Source organism: Solanum pennellii, chromosome 4 (genome assembly GCF_001406875.1).
Source record: "Solanum pennellii chromosome 4, SPENNV200".
NCBI classification, from domain to species: Eukaryota; Viridiplantae; Streptophyta; class Magnoliopsida; order Solanales; family Solanaceae; genus Solanum; species Solanum pennellii.
In genome coordinates, this window is record NC_028640.1 from 2,041,699 (window position 1) to 2,060,650 (window position 18,952).

Sequence of the window (18,952 nt, forward strand, 5' to 3'; positions counted from 1 at the left end):
GTTTATTACTCAACAAATAGTGTATAATGTATGATCCGCTGCTAAAATAAGGGAAGAAAGAGGGTTAGAACATTTACAAGACTCATTGGTATGCAAACCTTCATCAAATTCAGAGCAAATGTAGAATCTTCGTCTACTCTTGAAGATCTTGAAAGAGACGACAAAGATCAGATAGTTGTCAAATATTTTTCTATTAGTTTGTTTTGTATTTATAGTTCTTTTTTAAAATTTGGTATGCTTTCTCAATTTGTATTTAAATCACTATGTATACTATCAATATTTGTATTTATTAAAAATTTCATGTTGCATGGTTTATGAATCTTGTATCTGTCCCTAATTTGTATTCATGTATGTCAACTAAGAAGAACTTTCTATTAGTTTATTTGTATTCGAATACAAATACAAATAATATACATATTGGAATGAATACGACTTAGAAAAGGAAACAAGATTTTGAAAAGAAAAATAGATACACACGAAAAAAATATACGAATACAAATGTATTTCTTAAATAGCTAGATATTTATTTCACATACTATTAGAATGAATACAAAATAATAAAGAAACACAAGCTTCATTATACAAAATACAACATGAAAACTAGAATGGGTACTAATATAAACAGTATACATATTGTAATAAATACAATTTAAGCAAGGATACAAAATTTTGAAAAATAAAATAAATACATTGTGAGAAAAGCATGTCAAATACAAATAAAACTATAGGTGTTCAAGTTTCTAAATTAATTTTTTTTAAAATTTAATAGATAAAACTATAATGTATTATCATAAAGTTTCATAATAATAATTAGTGAGAATGCGATATTATATTTTTTGATTATATGATTTTCATAACAATAATTAGTATTAAAATCTTATAGATGTGGTACTTCTACAATTCCGTGATTTTCATAACAATAATTAGTGAAAATTGAATATTTATTTGGTAAATAAAAGTGTTTAGAAACAAAAAAAAGTTTAAGAAAATTGGATATTCTTTAGAACAATGGGAGAAAAGAGTGTTTTTTATAACATGATGAAAAAAAGAAGAAAAAGATGAAGGTTAATGTATTTTGATAAATTGTAACGGAGATTTTTAACATTTGTTCCTTTTTAAAAATAATTATCTGCCCTAAATTCCTCTCAATCTGTTATATAAATTTGTATTTTTTTTTAAAATAAAACAAATAATAAGAACATACATAACAAACTTCAATTTTAAATTTTTTATTAAATATTAAAAGTGTTGTTAATAAACCATCTTAAATATTAAAATATTAACATTTTGAAAATTTGTTCAAATAAAGGAAAAAAAGCATAATATATAAATATTTTTTTGAAAAAAATGATTTTATCCCAACAATTATGTTCTTTAATTTTGAATGCGTATAAAAATAAATATTTAAATTTAAATAAAATTGAATAGATAAACTATTTTATAAATATCATGTCACGTAGAATACGTGTATATTTCGGATTGTGGAATTCGTTGAGTGAGAGAGAGTGAGTCAAAAACAGAAAGCCACAAAGAAACCACCATTTTTAGGACCAGAAATACGCGTGCTCAATAAGCCAAAATTCTTCTTCTTCTTCATCTTCAACCTTTTCTGGATCTTCACACAGTGACCTTTTTCAGATCTCACACATTCCCATAGTTTCTTTTCTGGGTTGTGACCAACAATTCAAACTTTTCACAGATTTATTGTCGTTTTTTCAACAACCCCATTCGGTTTTTCTCCAGATCTGATGAAAATGAGCTGATTTTTGATACCCCTTTAGTTTAATATACTAGAATATATATTTATATTAGTAGATAGTAACATTTTCTGATTGATTTATTTTTTCTTCACTAAGTGATCAAGAAATGCAATCGGGAAATGCTGCGGTGGCGGTGGCGGTGGCGGTGCCGGAGAAAATGCACAGCAATGGAGGAGGAGGAGAGGCGGTGGCAGTGCCGCGACAGCATCAGCATCAACAGCAATGGTTTCATCCTCAGCAAGTGGATGAGAGGGACGGGTTTATATCGTGGTTAAGAGGGGAATTCGCAGCATCAAATGCTATAATTGATGCGTTGTGTCATCATCTTAGGTTAGTAGGGGAACCTGGTGAGTATGATGGAGTGATTGGGTGTGTACAACAAAGGAGGGCTAATTGGAATAGTGTGCTCCATATGCAGCAGTATCATTCAGTGGCTGAGGTGATCTATTCATTACACCAGGTGGAATGGATGAAGCAGCAAAAGGGTTTTGATGGAGGGGTTAATAAGGTGGGAAAGAGGAATGGGTCTAGAGGAGGAGTAGGAGGAGGAGGGGGTTGGAAAAGTGAGGGATTGAAAGATGGAAAAGAGAGTCAGGGTCAGAATTTTTCTTTGGATGCTCATAGTAAAACCAATGAGGTTGAAAAGATTGATGTTGTAGAAGTGAAGCAAGGGGACAAGAAAGGTGAGACGTCTCCCTTTTAGCCTGTACTGGATATGGTATATGTACTTTGTGTTTATGAGGCAATTATTTGGAATTTATTGATTGAAGGATATGGGATTCTATAGGCCTGTTAGTGATTACTATCTTGCAATTGATTATCTATTTAAAATTGTTGAATTTTAGAATCTTAGTTCCTTTCCATTTATTGGTCAGGAGACAGGACAATGCTATTATTAATAATTTAGCTAATTGGTAATCATGAGTTGTAGAGATTTGGATTTATCACCATTTAATGATAATGATGTATGTTACTTATCCTTATTTAGAGTGTAATCTAATTTGTTAAATCTACTTAGTGATTGAGTATATTAATTGATGGAAAGAGATCGAGTGCCACTTGTTTCCAATACAAAATGCTACTTTAGAATAAGTGAAATCATCTGTATGAATTAGGACTAGTTTGGAGTGAGGATAAGGGATAGCTAATTGTGGGATTAATTTTAGGATGAGTTTATCCAGTGTTTTGTTGGGATAAAATTGAGGGATAAGTTATTCCGGGATTGTAGTGTTGCTTTTATTCCACATTGAGGGTGGGATAACAATTCCGGGATAACTTCTTCCCCAACCTAACGAGCTCTTAGTGACTTCCACATGGTAACTATCTACACAAAGAGGTAATTTTTGTCCTTTCAGTTGCTTCCTGGTATAGAAGTGTTTGCTGTGCTAGTTTACTGTTCACATTGGCGTAGTTTAATTGATGATTACAAGGGTATCATTAACCAGCTGTATGGTTGAGTGGAGCACATCTAAATGTTAAACTAGAAGAAGTCATTGCTTTTGATGTGTGCTAGCAATTGAGATTTGAGAGTGAATGAGAGAAGTTCTAATGCTAGAGATTTTATTGTCATTGTAAGAGCCTGTTTGGTTCAGCTTAAAAGCTGGTCAAACTGACTTAAAAGCTGATTTTTGACTTATTTAACTGTTTGGCAATACTCAAAATAACTTATTTTAAGTTAAAAAAACTTATTTTAAGCCAAAAGTTAAAAGCTGGGGTAGGGGTGTTTTTTTTTTTTAGCTTATAAGCTGTTTTAAGTTGACCACATTTTTATCTTTTTGCCCTTAATATTTTTATACAATCTCCAAATTACCCACATAACCCTAACATCTCTTTCTTCCATTTTTCTCTTTTCACGTTTGGCATAGCAACTTCAGCACTTTATCCAAACACATAACTGCTTATTTTAAAAATAAATTTCAGCACTTTCAAAAGTACTTTTTTAAAGCTGCTTTTATTAAGCCCATCCAAACGGGCCCTAAGTAAATGGGAGAAGGAGTGAGAGAAATTAGGATGATGTGAATCTTGATATTAGCAACTTTGTAGTTATGCATTTTGTGGTATGGACTTTGATGCTAGAGTTTTGCATTTTCTGGTATGCATTTTGCCAGCCATAATGCAATTGGACAGTGGAAAGAGTGTTGGAGTTTTGCGTTTTGTGGTATGGTTTTTAATCAAGTCTTGCAGATTATTCTGCCAATATAATTAGGATGATGTGAATCTTGATATTAGTAACTTTTACGATTGAGGCAAAGCTAATGAATTCCTTTAATTGTCTTCAGATGATTGTGCTTACCAAAGCTCACCTACTTTGTTTACGCGGTGTCACACTGGGGGTGTGGAGCTCGCTGTCTCTTCCTTCACATTTCAATTATGACTCCAGGCCTTAAATTACTTGAATGTGCTACAAAATGAGAAAATAATTTTGGCATATCCTATACATACTTATTTTTTGTATCCAAGGCGAATGCTTCAGTTTGCCATTGGTACCTAAAGATCATGCTTACTCAGATTGTTTGTGGGGATACCACTTGATCATGTGAAGGATATTATTCTGAACTTGGAAGAAAGTTATCCCTCTGACTTGATGCAGGCGGACCTTTCTCTTGGGTTTTGTACATTGCATAACTTTCTTTACTGTTACATCATCACAAACCAATGGCAGAATCAGATTGAAGTACAGATAAACCAAAATTTGTTCACCGTTTTAAATGCAGATTTTTGATGTTTTCATGTAGCTTTTCTTGTGTGTTGTAAGCTAGAAAGTGATTTTTGCTCTTGTTCATTTTCAATGGAACAGAATTGGCTGCAAAACCAGAAGCAAATAGCTCAGTGAAGAGTTCAGTTTGCACAGAAGCTGGTGACTCACAAGGTGAAGTAGACAAAACTGATGATAAACGTGATTCAAACTCTGAAGGTATGTAGTTCATTTTTCTGATTTAGATCCTACTTTCTATCTGTTAGTAGAGCAACATTTTCTAGAGATGCATTGCGTTTTGGAATGTTCTAATAAACTGTATTACTTGTCCACCAAAGAGAAAAGAGAAAAGAAAGTAAGACTGCATTAATTAGCCATATCAACCTCTTCTATCAAGGGAATTATGTTCTCTGCTTGTTTCAGTTTGTATTTGTGAAAATTGATTGTGATGGGTGTGAGATGATATAGTATTGCTTATGTTATACTCATTTATCTAAGCTAACTACATTCTTAGTCAGTAATCTTTTGCATGTTTACTTTATAAGGGTCTTCTAATGTGGAGAGCGAATCCCATTCCATCCAAATACCAACTGAGAAGCAGAATGTTGTACCAAAAACTTTTGTTGCTACAGAGATATACGATGGAAAACCGGTAATGTTAAAATTTACTGCTTCTTGTTTTTCAACTTGAGAACAAATATACAACAGTGCATTTTGTGAAGTCTAGGACATCACGATTTTGGTTTTCTTGGTATAATCTGAAGGATGTGTATAATGTAAATACTTTTATTGACCTTTGTAACTCCCTGCATAATTAAGGGAGCCAAAGGGCTTTTTACTTTTCGTACTAGCACCATATTGGTGCAATTTGTGAAATTCATCTGACATAGTTACTTGGCTCAAGATGTGAAGTTATTTGTTCATAATCTAAGAATCAGCGGTTTCTTCTGTAGGTTAATGTTGTTGATGGCATGAAACTTTACGAGGAATTGCTTAGCAGTTCAGAAGTGTCAAAACTGGTTACATTGGTAAATGATTTGAGAGCTGCTGGTAGAAGAGGACAGCTTCCTGGTAAGTTGTTTATTCTGTGTTTGGAGTGTGGCACTTGTCAATTAAGCCTTGATTTGGACGAGAAAAAAGTTCATGCGATGTCAAACATGGAAAAAAAACAAACCAGTCTCACTTATTCTATGTAGAGCAACATGTGGCTGTTTCCAGGAATGATCTGAAACGCCTTGGGTGGTAGCTTCTTTCCACACTTCATTTGTTTTTGATGTTTTGGGATTGTGGGCTGGGGGATGGGTTGGGTTGGGGACGAGAAAAAAGTCTATGAGTTGGCAAACATGGGAAAAGACAAAACAGTCTTACTTATTCTATCTGGAGCATCTTGTGGCTGTTTCCGTGAATGATCTGAAACATCCTCCTTGAGTGCTAGCTTCATTTATGCTTCATTTTATTTTGGGATTTTCTGTGTGTGGGGGTGGGGTGGGGGGGTTTCTCGAATAGATAAGTTATATGAAACCTTTTTTTAAGGTCAATTTACCTTAATCTGAAACTAGAATCACTGGACCAAGATGATGCCTTTACTGAAGTTAAGACATATTCCCTCTTCTTACTTTGAATCTTGCCTTTTGAATACTAATCAGAATTGTCAAGATAGATCATGTGGGACTAAGAGTTACTTTTTCTGCTATTACTAAGGGAAAGTAGTCCAATTTTGTATCAGCTGAGGAAGAATTTTGGAATCAAGCTCAAGTATTGTTGATATAGCTTTCAGTTTTAGTAGCCTTGCCCCTATTCTTTTTTTTCTTTTAAACAAAAATTATATGCTATTACATAAATTTAAGATCAGTAATTTTTTCTCCTTCCTGTTTTACTTTCTCTCTTTAATATTTATCATGCTGTTTTTGCCTTGTATACTTACTTTTTTACTCCTGTTTAATCTTCATCTTTGATGAGGGGAGTTCTTATCTGAAACTAAATGTTAAAAGAAAGAACTTAATTTAGGAACTCTTCTGAATTATTAAAGTATTTCCACTGATAAAAAGATTAGGATACTTTTTGTCTTTGGTTGGACATAAGGTCAGTAGCATGTAATAGTAGTTCAGGTTGTTGGGTGGGGCACATGGAATATCTCTGGTGATAGTTACTTGAAGTTGAAAGTTGAAATTATTTGCATTTTATGAGGTCACATTATCTTTAGTAATAGAAGACAAATGGAATTACATCATTAAAAGATGGAAGTGGTCTGTTCCAATAAGTATAAATATTTGTTGGGATAAGCACATTTGTTTAGGTAAAAACCGGTAAAAAGGTTTATTTTAATGTCATACAAATGCAGCTTCAGTATGCACTTTATGTTGGTTTAGCATTCTTAGATACAGGGACTTCAGTTACCTGTTACCAAATGAAATGTTTATAAGTAGTGTGGTTTTTCACATCATAATATTCGTAAATTCATTAAATGCAAGATAAGCTAGAGAGTTGAATTAGAAAGAACATAGCTGGATCAGATTCTTGTGATTGAAGTGCTATCCTTTGTATCTGACACTTTAATATAGATGTCAATGATTAGAAATGTTTTGACAAGCAGCACAGGCATTTATTGTGTCCAAGAGACCTATGAAGGGGCATGGAAGGGAGATGGTCCAGTTGGGCCTTCCCATTGTAGATGCACCTCCCGAGGAAGAATCTGCCATTTCAACATACAAAGGCATGTCTAACATTTATGCAATAGGATAAACTTATATGTTTTTCTCTTTCCAGTGTATTTATGGGAATCTTATTTGCAGACCGGAAAACGGAAGCAATACCTGGCCTTTTCCAAGATGTTATTGATCAACTGAGTGCTATGCAAGCATTGTCTGTGAAGCCGGATGCTTGCGTTATTGATATCTTCAATGAGGTTTGCAAGCAGTAGTTTCAGTTCTTATGGTCATGGTGATTTTGCTCAGAAAGCTTTGCAGATTTGATATAGTGCTAATAAATGTAGGGGGACCACTCACAGCCTCATTTATGGCCTTATTGGTATGGACGACCAATATCTACTCTGTTCTTGACAGACTGTGAAATGACTTTTGGTAAGGTGATTGGTGTGGATCATCCAGGCGATTATCGAGGCTCTCTCAAACTGTCTCTTGCACCAGGGTAGTCCTTTCCTCGGCCTCTTTTGTTCAATTATTTCTTTTTCTTTCAATTACTATTTTGTCATGGGCATGTATTGAGGAGGTTGTCCTTTTCCTTGAATTATATAACTTTGACTCCAAATCAGTCTGAGGTTGCAGTAACTAGCTATACTTAACTTGCAATAGTATGAGAGAAGAGTCTTTAATGGTCTGAATAGCACATTGAAATGGTTTGAAGTAGTAGAAGCCACAAATATCCTACTAATTAGTTGACACAATTACTAATATATCTCTGTTAGACCAAAATCAACATTATCTCTATCACTTGAACTAAAACGCGAAAATAACCCTACACACTCTCTATCTTATATATGCACAACACTTTATGTTCCACTGCTTCTTTTTTCACTTTGCTACTTTGTCTGTATTTTCCTGGAGTAATCACCTAATGAATCTTTCTGCTTTGAAAATGCACAGGTCTGTACTTGTAATGCAGGGAAGATCAACTGAATTTGCGAAATATGCAATTCCATCCATCCGGAAGCAGCGAATGCTCGTTACTTTTACAAAGTTACAGCTGAGAAGAATCAAGTCTGGTGATAGTCAACGTTTCCCTTCATCAGCAGGAGGTCCCGTCTCCCAGTGGGTTCCTCCTAGCAGGTCATCAAATCATATACGTCGTCCTTTTGGGCCCAAGCATTATGGCTCCATGCCAACAACTGGTGTATTACCTATTCCAGGTGTTCGTCCGCAGTTTGCTCCTGCAAATATGCAGCCAATTTTTGTTCCCGCTACGGTTGCACCAGCTATGCCTTTTCCAGCACCAGTTGCCCTTCCACCTGCCTCAGCTGGATGGGCTGTACCCCCTATTAGGCATCCCCCACCGCGACTGCCACTCCCTGGCACTGGCGTTTTCCTTCCTCCAGGCTCTGGAACATCATCCACTGACAACATTCCTGCTGAAAATACTGGTCCTCTTAGTGACGAAACTGTTTCTCAGAAAGTCAACTCAGATAGTAGTGAAGTACAAACACAAGACTGCAATGGAAAGGCAGATGTTAGTGATGCAGAGAAAGCAGTGGCTTGTGAAGAACAACACTAACATGCTGATTTCATAAAGCAAGGTGGAAAAATGGCAAATGCATCGATGGAGCAGAAGGTTTACGCTACAAACTGCAGTGAGTTTGAAGAAAATGTAAAGAGCAGAACAGCAATTGTTCAGAGTTATACTTCCAGCAGAGCAAGGGAAGGAGAGTTATCTCTTCTTCATGCTCTTCCTTTTTGTTGTCTTGTCAGACATAATTATACATATATATATATATATCTTATATTAGATGAGCAACTTAGTTACAAAACTTTATTGTAGCTTCACAGAAAAATTTCAACTCATTATATAAAAGTAATGAGTAGTAGTATTTCTCTTCTCATATATATATATATATGAATTCAGAAAAAACTTGTAGGCTAAAATGAACTCTTGACATTTTCTTCTTTGATGATGTCTAATTAATTTTCTTTTTTCCACACTTGGAAAGAAAAATTTACTATTTGTCCGTCTTTTGTATGGTATATTTAGCTCTTCTTGTTTTAATTATTTCAATGAAAGTACATGTGAACGAATTAATTATTATTGATAGAATCTGAAAGTGCCAAATCTATAAAAGGCTTCGTTTTTAATACACTTCTAAGATTTTCTTAATTTATCTTATCTGAATTGTGATGAGATGATTGAGATTCCTTCATTTTAATTAAGGGAAAAGGTCTGATATACCCCTTAACTTTGTCATTTAGAGCTGATATACCCCTTGTTATGAAAGTGACTCATATATACCCCTACTTGTAAATAAATGGCTCACATATACCCTTTTCCTCTAACGGAAATGAAAAAAAATAATTTTAATCTAAATTTTTATTATTTTTTTCTAAAAAATATAATTCCATATGAGTAAATTTAGTCCTCGTCAAACATACTTTTTTTAACTTTTTTTTGTTTCAATGACTAATTTATAATTATTATTTTGATAATCAAATTTATTTATATTTCACTAATATTCTTGTAAAACTTATTATAGATGACCAAATTTTTTCCTCGAATTCGAAATTAAATTACAATACACACAAAAAAAATAGTTTAATTTATAAAAGAAACTCAAATAATTATAATAAAAGAAGTCAAAAAATAATTTATGTATTAAAAAATTAAAATATACCTTGAACTTTGATAGAAGAATCATATATACCCCTAAATAATTTTTATTAAAAAAATTAGAAGTAATAAGTATAAATTTAAAACTAATTTTTTAACTTCCGTTAAATGAAGGGTATATGTGAGCCATTTTGTAACGGCAGGGGGATATATGAGCCGTTTGTATAACGGTAAGGGCATATATGAGCCACTTTTATAACGAGGGGTATATCAGCTCCAAATGACAAAGTTGAGGGGTATATCAGACCCTTTTCCCTTTAATTAAAGATCTTGATTCAAGCCTCCCACGATGGAAAAAATCAGATTGAAAGTCCACCACAAAAAAAAATAAAGTTTTTAAAATACGTGATTCAATTTTATTTAAACTCCAATATAGCTCGAAAAATTCAAAATGAAAAGAAAAAGAAGAACACAACACGTTGATCATTTTATTTTTGTTGTATCCATGTGAGAGATACGTATAAGCAAAGAATTGAATAAAATATATAACGATACCTTGGCTTATAACATAGTTTATTAACACCGATAGTGGAGATCCGTTTTTTATTTTAAATTGTTTTGTTATTTGTTACTTGAGTCGAGGTTTTTAAAATTAGTGCAACCTTTCTATTATATTAGCTAAAAGTGAAGTTTGTATACATTTTATTCTTATTCGATCTCATCTTTGGGTATGTAATCAATTAAACTTATTTAAAAGATATTTATAAATAAAATTTTCATAAAAACAAGAATTTATAATCTTGAAAATAACATTATTACAAAAAAACAGAAATAATTTAATCGTTTAAACTCTTTATACCGTCCAAATTCCTCAAAACATACTCCCCTGAATCATTTTTTACTTTCTAGATTCAAACTATTTAAATTGTGATTAATATTTTAAAATACATTCTTTTTATCATACTTATATAAATTGTAATTTATAATATTTTTCACGGAGTTTTTTAATATTCAAAACTTCATTAAGGACATATTCTTGCAACTTTTTATTATATGTTCCTTTCCAAATTGAATAGTTGAAAAGTACAAAAAAAGACAACTTTTGGATATTCCATTAATATACCCTTCTTTCATTGGACTAAAACCATTTCTCATATAATAATAATAATAATTCCCTCCAAAGTAATTTCATTTTTTTTCATATAATATCAAATGGAAGCATTTTTTCCCAAGAAAATAATTACTATGAATTTTAAATATGTTATTATTTTCTTTGGATATTGTTTTTTTCTTTCTTGTGCTGAATTTCCATATTTTAATCAATCACTAAAAGATGATGGCTCTCTTAGTTTTCTTGTTATTGGAGATTGGGGAAGGAAAGGACTTTATAATCAATCAGAGTTGGCCATCCAGGTTCTTCATCTCTCATTTTTACAATTTTTGATTTAATTATATATATATTTATGAAAATATTTGAGATTTCATGGTGCATTCGGTACGAAGAAAAATGTTTTCTAGAAAAATAAATTGAATTATTGTTTATGTTTCTTGTGTTTGATATTGTTTGTGATTTTTCCCCCCTCAAATATACTGTAGTTACAAAATAAACAAACAGAATGATTTTATTAATCAAGATTGCGAGTACAAATCTGTTTATGTCTTGATTTTTCTCTTTTAACATTTTTTTCGTGATTCGAGGGTTAAAAATAATGTATTTCTCGAACTAGGATGATGTAATTGTGAGTCTTTGAGTTATATTTGATTTTCATTAAAGGAGTTTGTGGATCTTTTTAAAGTATATCGTTGTTAGGAAGAGTGCATCGATCATATCTTGATGAACTTTGTGAATGTTCTATGAATTTATGGAACTTTAGAAATGTTTTTTCAAAGGAATATATATATTTTTATGTAGGTATATATGAATTATGATTTAGAATAGAGAAACATTTAAGAAACTTAACTGAATATAGAGTTTCACTTAATTTCAATGTCTACTGAAACGTAAGCAAAACATATTATCTTAAAATAAATGGGGGATAGGGGTTTGGGGTGATGGAACGAGGGTGAAGATGGAATGTGTTGAAGAATAAAAAAAGACACTGTAAATATACGAAAATTTCACTTTGTTAAATTTGTTATTCAAAATTATTTTTTAAAAAATTTAACCAATCGAACATAGAAAAATTAAAAAATAATATCTAAAATAATGTCTGGTTAGTTGTAACATATCATACCATGTGTTCTTGTGATCAAGTTTTAAATTCTTCTCATAATATATATTTACAAGTTCTTAATTATGCAATTATTTTGATTGACGATTATTTATATCAACTTCTCAAAATATTATTGAAGAAATAAGAACTTTTATTTTATTTTATGAATTTTCGTTATAATGACCTTTAGTTATGCATGTGAGGCTAAAAGTTTAAAATTAATTTGTTGCAGAGTAATATATTTTAATGACATAATTAATTAATTAGTTTAAACTTGTTAGTTGTTATTAACCTATCTATGACCACCTACTTTGACTTCCTCTTTCTTTGCTTTTTCTCTTGTGATTATTTAATGAGTTTAACTAATATTTATCGACGATGTAAATAGTTGTCACATTATTAAAATTATATATCTTATTTTTTAATATAGGTCGATATTTATAAATATCTTTTGAATAACTTGATAAGATTAAATTAGGTTCAAAATTCATTTTTTTAATGATATTAGATCAATATATCTTATTCTAATTTATATTCACCGATAATGGGTTTCCAGAATAAGATGTTGAAGAGTCCACATCAAATAAAAAATCATTGACCCCAAAATCCGTTATTTTATAATTATTTTTAACGAGCGATCAAATTTATAACACACGTTTCTATAATAAGAGTTGTGTGTGNTATTTGAGTGTAGGACACAAGTTTTTTCTTTCTTCACGCAAATAGAAAGGAATAATTCTTTGGAGATTCAAGATTGAAATTAATTGTGGGGGAAAGCATATTTTTATATTGTTCCAAAACTCAAAAGCATTTTAGAGCTTTAGGTCTTATAAAAATTTGATATAAATGCACTTAACAACATTAATGTAAAGACTTACAACAATAGAAGAAAACATCTCTAACAGGGGTGACAGTTCGATTAAATTTAGGCGGGTCATAATAGATTAAGATAACAATCGGGTAAAAAGTCAATTTAATCTAAATTTATTTGGGTCATAATGGGTTGAATCATAACGGGTTAGGTAATGGTTACATAACAGGTCAAGACCCAATCTAATCTAATTTTTACTAAATTTAATTATTTTATTTGTTCTTTCAAATTATTTTAATACCTAATAAAATTAATTTTTTCTTTATAACGGCTATAGACTATACATAACATATCAAACTGAAAAATATGTTTTTTAAAAATATTTTAACAAGATTGCTCATGAGTCAATTCAAATAACATGTCAATTCAATTTTAATGAGTTGAAATGGATTGGATTGAAATGAGTTTAACTAATGAATGAGCGGATCAATAACTCATCCAAATTTAAATTAATTGTGTTGGTTAAACAGGTTAGGTTTGATTTTGTTACCCCTAATCTCATGCCCATTTATTAGAAGAATATAAAAAGAAATTGCCCCACGCCAGTTGTTTAAATAATATTTTTTTGTGTTATTTTTAAAATATTCTGCTTAAAAGATGATATAAATAAAATAACATTCATAATATAGTACAATATATGCATATCATTTTTTTTGAAGGGATAATATACAAGTACCCTCTCAATCTATGTCCGAAATTTCAGAGATACACTTATACTATACTAACATTCTATTACCCCCTGAGTTTATTTTATTAATAATTTTCTACCCCTTTTGGCCTACGTGGCACTATCTTGTGGAACTAACGCTGGTTGACTTTTTTTTCAAGCTAGTACCACGTAAGGCGAAAAGAGGTAGAAAATTACTTATAAAATAAGTTCAGGGAGGTAATAGAACCTTAGTATAGTATAAGTGTGTTTCTGCGATTTCGAACATAAATTAAGGGGATACTTATCTATTATCCCTTTTTTTAATAACAAGATTTTGAATTTCCATATGCATATTCCTTTGTGAGAATTGGTCTGAAAACAAAAAATATTTTTTTGGAACAAATCTTTTGCATATGTGATTATTATTGTGTAATCATATATATTTATTTTCCAATTAATTTCATTTGTATAGATGGGAGAGATAGGGGAAAAGCTAAAGATTGATTTTGTAATATCAAGTGGTGACAATTTCTATGAAGATGGGCTAAATGGTGTAAATGATCCTACATTTCAACATTCTTTCACTAATATTTACAAAGCTCCTAGCTTGCAAAAGACGTGGTACAATGGTATATAATCTTTTTGGAAAAGGGTCTGATATATCGTTTAATATTGCCATTTAGGTTGGTATACTTGTCGTTATGAAAGTGGCTCATATATGTCCATACCGTTATACAAACGACTCACTTATATCCCTGCCGTTACAAAATGACTCACATATACCCTTCATTTAACAGAAGTTAAAAAAAAAAAATTATATTTATTACTTTTAATTTTTTTTAAAAATTATTTAGGGGTGTATATGATTCTTCTATCAAAGTTCAAGGTATATTTTAATTTTTTTCATACATAAATTATTTTTTGACTTCTTTTATTATAATTATTTGAGTTTCTTATTCTTATTTTATTTTTTTCTTTCATTCCTTAGTTTAAAGAGAGAGAAAAATTTAAACTATTTTTTTTGTCTATATTGTAATTTGATTATTTGAAGGAAAATTTTGGTCATGTACAATAAGTTTTACAAGAATATTAGTCAAACATAAATAAATTTGATTATCAAAATAATAATTAAATTAGTCATTGAAACAAAAAAAATATGTTTAACGAGGATTAAATTTACTCATATGAGATTATAATTTTTAGAAAAAAAATAATAAAAAGTTAGATTAAAATTATTTTTCGTCATTTCCGTTATAGGAAAAGGGTATGTGAGACATTTGTTTATAAGTACGGGTATATATGAGTCATTTGACAAAGTTGAGGGGTATATCAGACCCTTTTCCCTAATCTTTTATACAATTAATTATATTCTGAGGATGTGTCGTGAAATTAGCTCATGAAAATATAATTTATTGAATCTGTTTATTTCGCAACTCAAGCTTATTTTATCAATCTAAATCAACTTATACATATATAAGACGGGTTCGATATACGCTAAATCTATAATTAAGATTGACACATACAAAATTTTAATAACAACATCAGACTTCCGAATCTATACTTTTCAAATCCCGACTCCGCCTCGATTCAATTTTTTTTTCTTGTGGAAGTGTTGGGAAACCATGACTACAGGGGAGATGTAGAGGCACAACTAAGTCCAATCCTTAGAGAAAAGGATAAAAAATGGTTTTGTTTGAGATCTTATGTTCTTCATGCAGGTAAGTGTACTTATAACAATAATTTTTTGAATTTTTACCAAAATTTTTGTAATATTTTCTTTTTTTTATCCCATGTAATTAAAGGGAATGATATTTAATTTTTTTAATTTTTTTTTTTTTGGTGAAGCAGAAATTGTGGATTTTTTCTTCATAGACACAACCCCTTTTGTGAATGATTATTTTACAAACCCAAAAGAGCATACCTATGACTGGAGAGGTGTCTTACCAAAGGACAAATATCTCAATGATCAATTAAAGGTAATTAATAATAATTATTATTGTATTTTAGAGTATATTTTGAGTTATTTAAGTAGGTGTTCAGACATGAATGATACGATATTTTAAAAAAAATACGATATATAATCAAACAAGTTTTTAAAAAAGAAAAAGGTCGAAAAAGTAATAATAAGGAGTATTTAACAATATATAGACAATTCAGATAATTAGTTTACAGAATATGTATAAGTATACTCATTCAATAGATATTATAGAATACTTTATATAATTATCATATTGTGATTTTTATGTTAAATTTTATTTGTCCAAAAGTTATTTTTTTTCTTATTATTTTTCTTTTTGGGATTTGCAAAAAGGATTTGGATTTGGCATTAAGCAAATCTACTGCAAAATGGAAGATTGTGATTGGTCACCATACAATTAAAAGTGCTGGACATCATGGTATTATTATGGAACTTGCTCAACAATTAGTCCCAATACTTGAGGTAATTACTTATAATTTACTACAACATTTATAAGATTTTGATCTATATTTTTTAAGGAAAAAAATAATAATTACACTAAGGCGATCTCAAATATAAGTATACAACATTTTTCGAAAGACAAAAATCTAAGAAACTTCTCGTCTATATAGATCTTCTTTGCACGAGCTTATGTAAGTCCAGTGACAGACTTCAATTAAATAAGTGATACGGTTTCAGATTAACCAATACTTTTATATGTGAAATTTAAAATTTCTTGACAATAGCTATTTTTCAAAGACGGGACCGGAAAATGGTTGGTAAATGCTATTGCTACCCAATTTTTATTTTTTTTTGGCTTTATAATTATTGTTAATTTTATCTTATTATTTTATATAGGAACATGATGTCGATTTTTACATCAACGGCCACGATCACTGCTTACAACGCATCGGAAGCATCGATAGGTAAAAAGACATCAATCAAATATACACAACATATATGAAAGTTTCATTAATTAGTTTATAAATGTCGATTTCGATTTTTGCTCGAACTAATGGATTTGAGTATTTACTTAATTAGCAAGTTGGAGTTTTTAACGAGCGGAGGCGGATCTAAGGCTTGGCGGGGAGATGTTAAAGGGTGGAATCAAGAGGAATTGAAATTCTATTACGATGGACAAGGATTCATGTCAATTGAATTGAACCAAAAAGAAGTGGAATTTGTGTATTATGATGTTTTTGGAAATGTGTTGCATAAATTTAGTGTGTCAAAGGACTCTTGTGTAAGTAGTCAATAGAGGTAAAAAAAAACATAACTATGTATTTTTTAGTTTATTATTGATTGTTTTCTTTGAGGAATCAAAGTGTATATTTGAAATATCTCAACTTAATATTATCATATTAATTTATTTTATTTTTAAATACTTAGTAATATATTTTTTACATAGGATCTGAATAAAAATTATTGAATTCACGTGAATTCGTAATTGAATTTCTAGGTTTGCTCTTGTTTATTATGATTGTTTTCCATATAATCTCGTAGAGTACGAAATATTAGCTTCCATTTGGTCAAAGATTTTAAAGTTGAAACTTGAAAATTTGAGTTTATGAAGTTGTGATATTCAGAACTTGAAATTGTATTTGGGTGTGCATTTATTTGAATTTCATCTTTTTTGAAATTTTGTTAAAGGAGTTGAAGATAGATTTTCAAAAATCTATTGCAAAGAAATATTTGAAGATAAATTTTAATTAAATTAAAAATTTATGATAAAGCGTTAGTTAAAACATTTCATAGTATTTGAATTTAAGAAAGAGAGCAAAAAATATCTCTAAATTATTGAAAGTAGATCGAGTAATTTTGTCTTTAATGTTTTGTTTTTGGCACAAATTTGTCTTTACTATGCTTAAATTAAACAAATATATTTCTAAACTATTAAAAAGAGAGAATTTCATTTTACATAGTTAAAAATTAAAAAGAGAAGTGTTAAAAAAGAGATTTGAACTTAACATAAATTATCAATTCTGTTTTTGAATATCGACAGCTTTAAAAATATTTTTTACTTGATTAATCAAATTTAGATACACTCCTGATCTGACACATGACACAGCAACTGATCTTAAGCTCTTGTAGAATCATAAACTTTTAATAACGAATCGAGAAAAATTAAAAGTACCCTTAAATTTAACGAAAATCTAAAGTATACATTTCACTCATGTTAACAAAAAGATATTTTTAAGACTGCAAATAACTTGAGATGAAACTAATAATCTACACTGAAAGTAGAAGTGTGTTCTATACTTCTTTCAAAATTAAAGTTACATCTCATTTACGAGCCTTTCTTGCAAATTGTGTTAATAGCAAACTCATATTTATATTTTATTTTTATCTAAGCAAAAAAAAAAAAAAGTCTAAACGGGAAACTAATCAATGACTTTAAATCATATGAGTATGTGAAATAAACTTAGAGATTTAAAATAAATAAATATTTCAATAGAAGATATTGGATGCAATTACATCAATGATTAGGATAATATTTAACTGCTAATTAGCAGAAACAAATTAAATCCATAACTTTTTTTTAGCTTTTTTTGTTCAACCTTTTTTTTTTTTTCTTATGAGTTGTTTACATAATGGAAACAAGGTCTTTTGATGCACTCCATTTATGCAAAATATTTCCAAAAATGTCAAAAAATTGTATCCAAACTTGTGTTTGAGTAATTTGCATAGCCATAAATCCTTGTCCATCATAATAAAATTTCATTTCCTTTGGATTCCACCAATTCATATCACCCCTCCATGATTTTGAACCCCCACCACTAGTCAAAAATTGTAGTGGACTGAAAAAAATAAAAAAATTATAATCAATATAATGTATTTCTTCCTCCTTAATCAAAGGCCTCGAGTTCGAATCTTTCCGATTACTGAGTCATGCACATTTGCTAGGTAACACTTCAATTCTAATACGATACTTTCTTATGCGAATTGAAATTTAATCAGACTCTAATATAAATACTGGATACAAAATAAAAAATTAAAAATAATAATAGTTATATATAATATCTAATTGAGTCCGAAACTTAAAGGGTACAAAATATTAACAAAAATTCCAATTATATTTTTTTTTTAAAAATAAGGTATATCGCTGCCAGTGCAGAGATATATAAAATTTTTTTTTTTTTTTAAAAATCGCTGCCTAGGCTGCGATTTAAAAAAAATAAAAATTTATAATATAAATCGCTGCCAGTGCAGCGATTTATAAAAAGAAAAATTATAATATAAATCGCTGCCCTGGAAGCGATTTATTTTATAAAATTTTTTTTTATAAATCGCTGCCCTGGCAGCGATTTATTTTATAAAAAAAAAATTTTTTTTTATTAAATCGCTGCAGGAAGCTATTTTTTTAAAAAAAAAAATTTAAAAAAATATTAAAACAGCGATTTTATATATATAAAAAAATTTATAATATTTTTTAAAATTTAAATATATAACTTATAAGAAAATATATATTATTTTATAAAAATTAAAAATAAGTAAAGTAATAAATATATTTTCTTTCTAAAAAAAGATATTATGTT

General features: G+C 29.8%; 3 protein-coding genes across 5 annotated transcripts in view; 2 read left to right on the top strand and 1 right to left on the bottom strand.

The window, feature by feature from the left end:
• Window positions 1-1,477: 1,477 nt before the first annotated feature.
• LOC107017793 (RNA demethylase ALKBH10B) lies at window positions 1,478-9,104 on the top strand. Of its 2 annotated transcripts, XM_015218056.2 has the most exons (9): window positions 1,478-2,443; window positions 4,040-4,093; window positions 4,558-4,674; window positions 5,001-5,107; window positions 5,409-5,526; window positions 7,049-7,168; window positions 7,248-7,360; window positions 7,448-7,602; window positions 8,058-9,104. In XM_015218056.2, exons 1-9 carry the CDS (start codon window positions 1,867-1,869, stop codon window positions 8,680-8,682), a joined length of 1,986 nt encoding a protein of 661 aa, XP_015073542.1. In that variant the 5' UTR covers window positions 1,478-1,866; the 3' UTR covers window positions 8,683-9,104. The 2 variants fall into 2 exon arrangements, with proteins under 2 accessions (XP_015073542.1, XP_015073543.1); XM_015218057.2 differs by lacking the exon at window positions 4,040-4,093 and having other exon boundaries at window positions 1,480-2,443.
• A 1,781-nt stretch (window positions 9,105-10,885) lies between these two features.
• LOC107017129 (purple acid phosphatase 8-like) lies at window positions 10,886-16,790 on the top strand. 2 transcript variants are annotated; one of them, XM_015217402.2, is made up of 7 exons: window positions 10,887-11,139; window positions 13,932-14,088; window positions 15,070-15,177; window positions 15,308-15,435; window positions 15,771-15,899; window positions 16,275-16,342; window positions 16,458-16,790. In XM_015217402.2, the coding sequence occupies exons 1-7, from the start codon at window positions 10,939-10,941 to the stop codon at window positions 16,672-16,674; spliced, it is 1,008 nt and encodes a 335-aa protein (XP_015072888.2). In that variant the 5' UTR covers window positions 10,887-10,938; the 3' UTR covers window positions 16,675-16,790. The 2 variants fall into 2 exon arrangements, with proteins under 2 accessions (XP_015072889.2, XP_015072888.2); XM_015217403.2 differs by lacking the exon at window positions 15,070-15,177 and having other exon boundaries at window positions 10,886-11,139.
• A 1,036-nt stretch (window positions 16,791-17,826) lies between these two features.
• LOC107015742 (purple acid phosphatase 4-like) overlaps window positions 17,827-18,952 on the bottom strand; it is a 9,661-nt gene continuing 8,535 nt past the window's right edge. Inside the window, exon 7 of the mRNA XM_015216139.2 lies at window positions 17,827-18,214. Coding sequence (XP_015071625.1) covers window positions 18,001-18,214 — 214 coding nt within the window. The 3' untranslated portion in view covers window positions 17,827-18,000. The remainder of the gene's footprint in view (window positions 18,215-18,952) is intronic.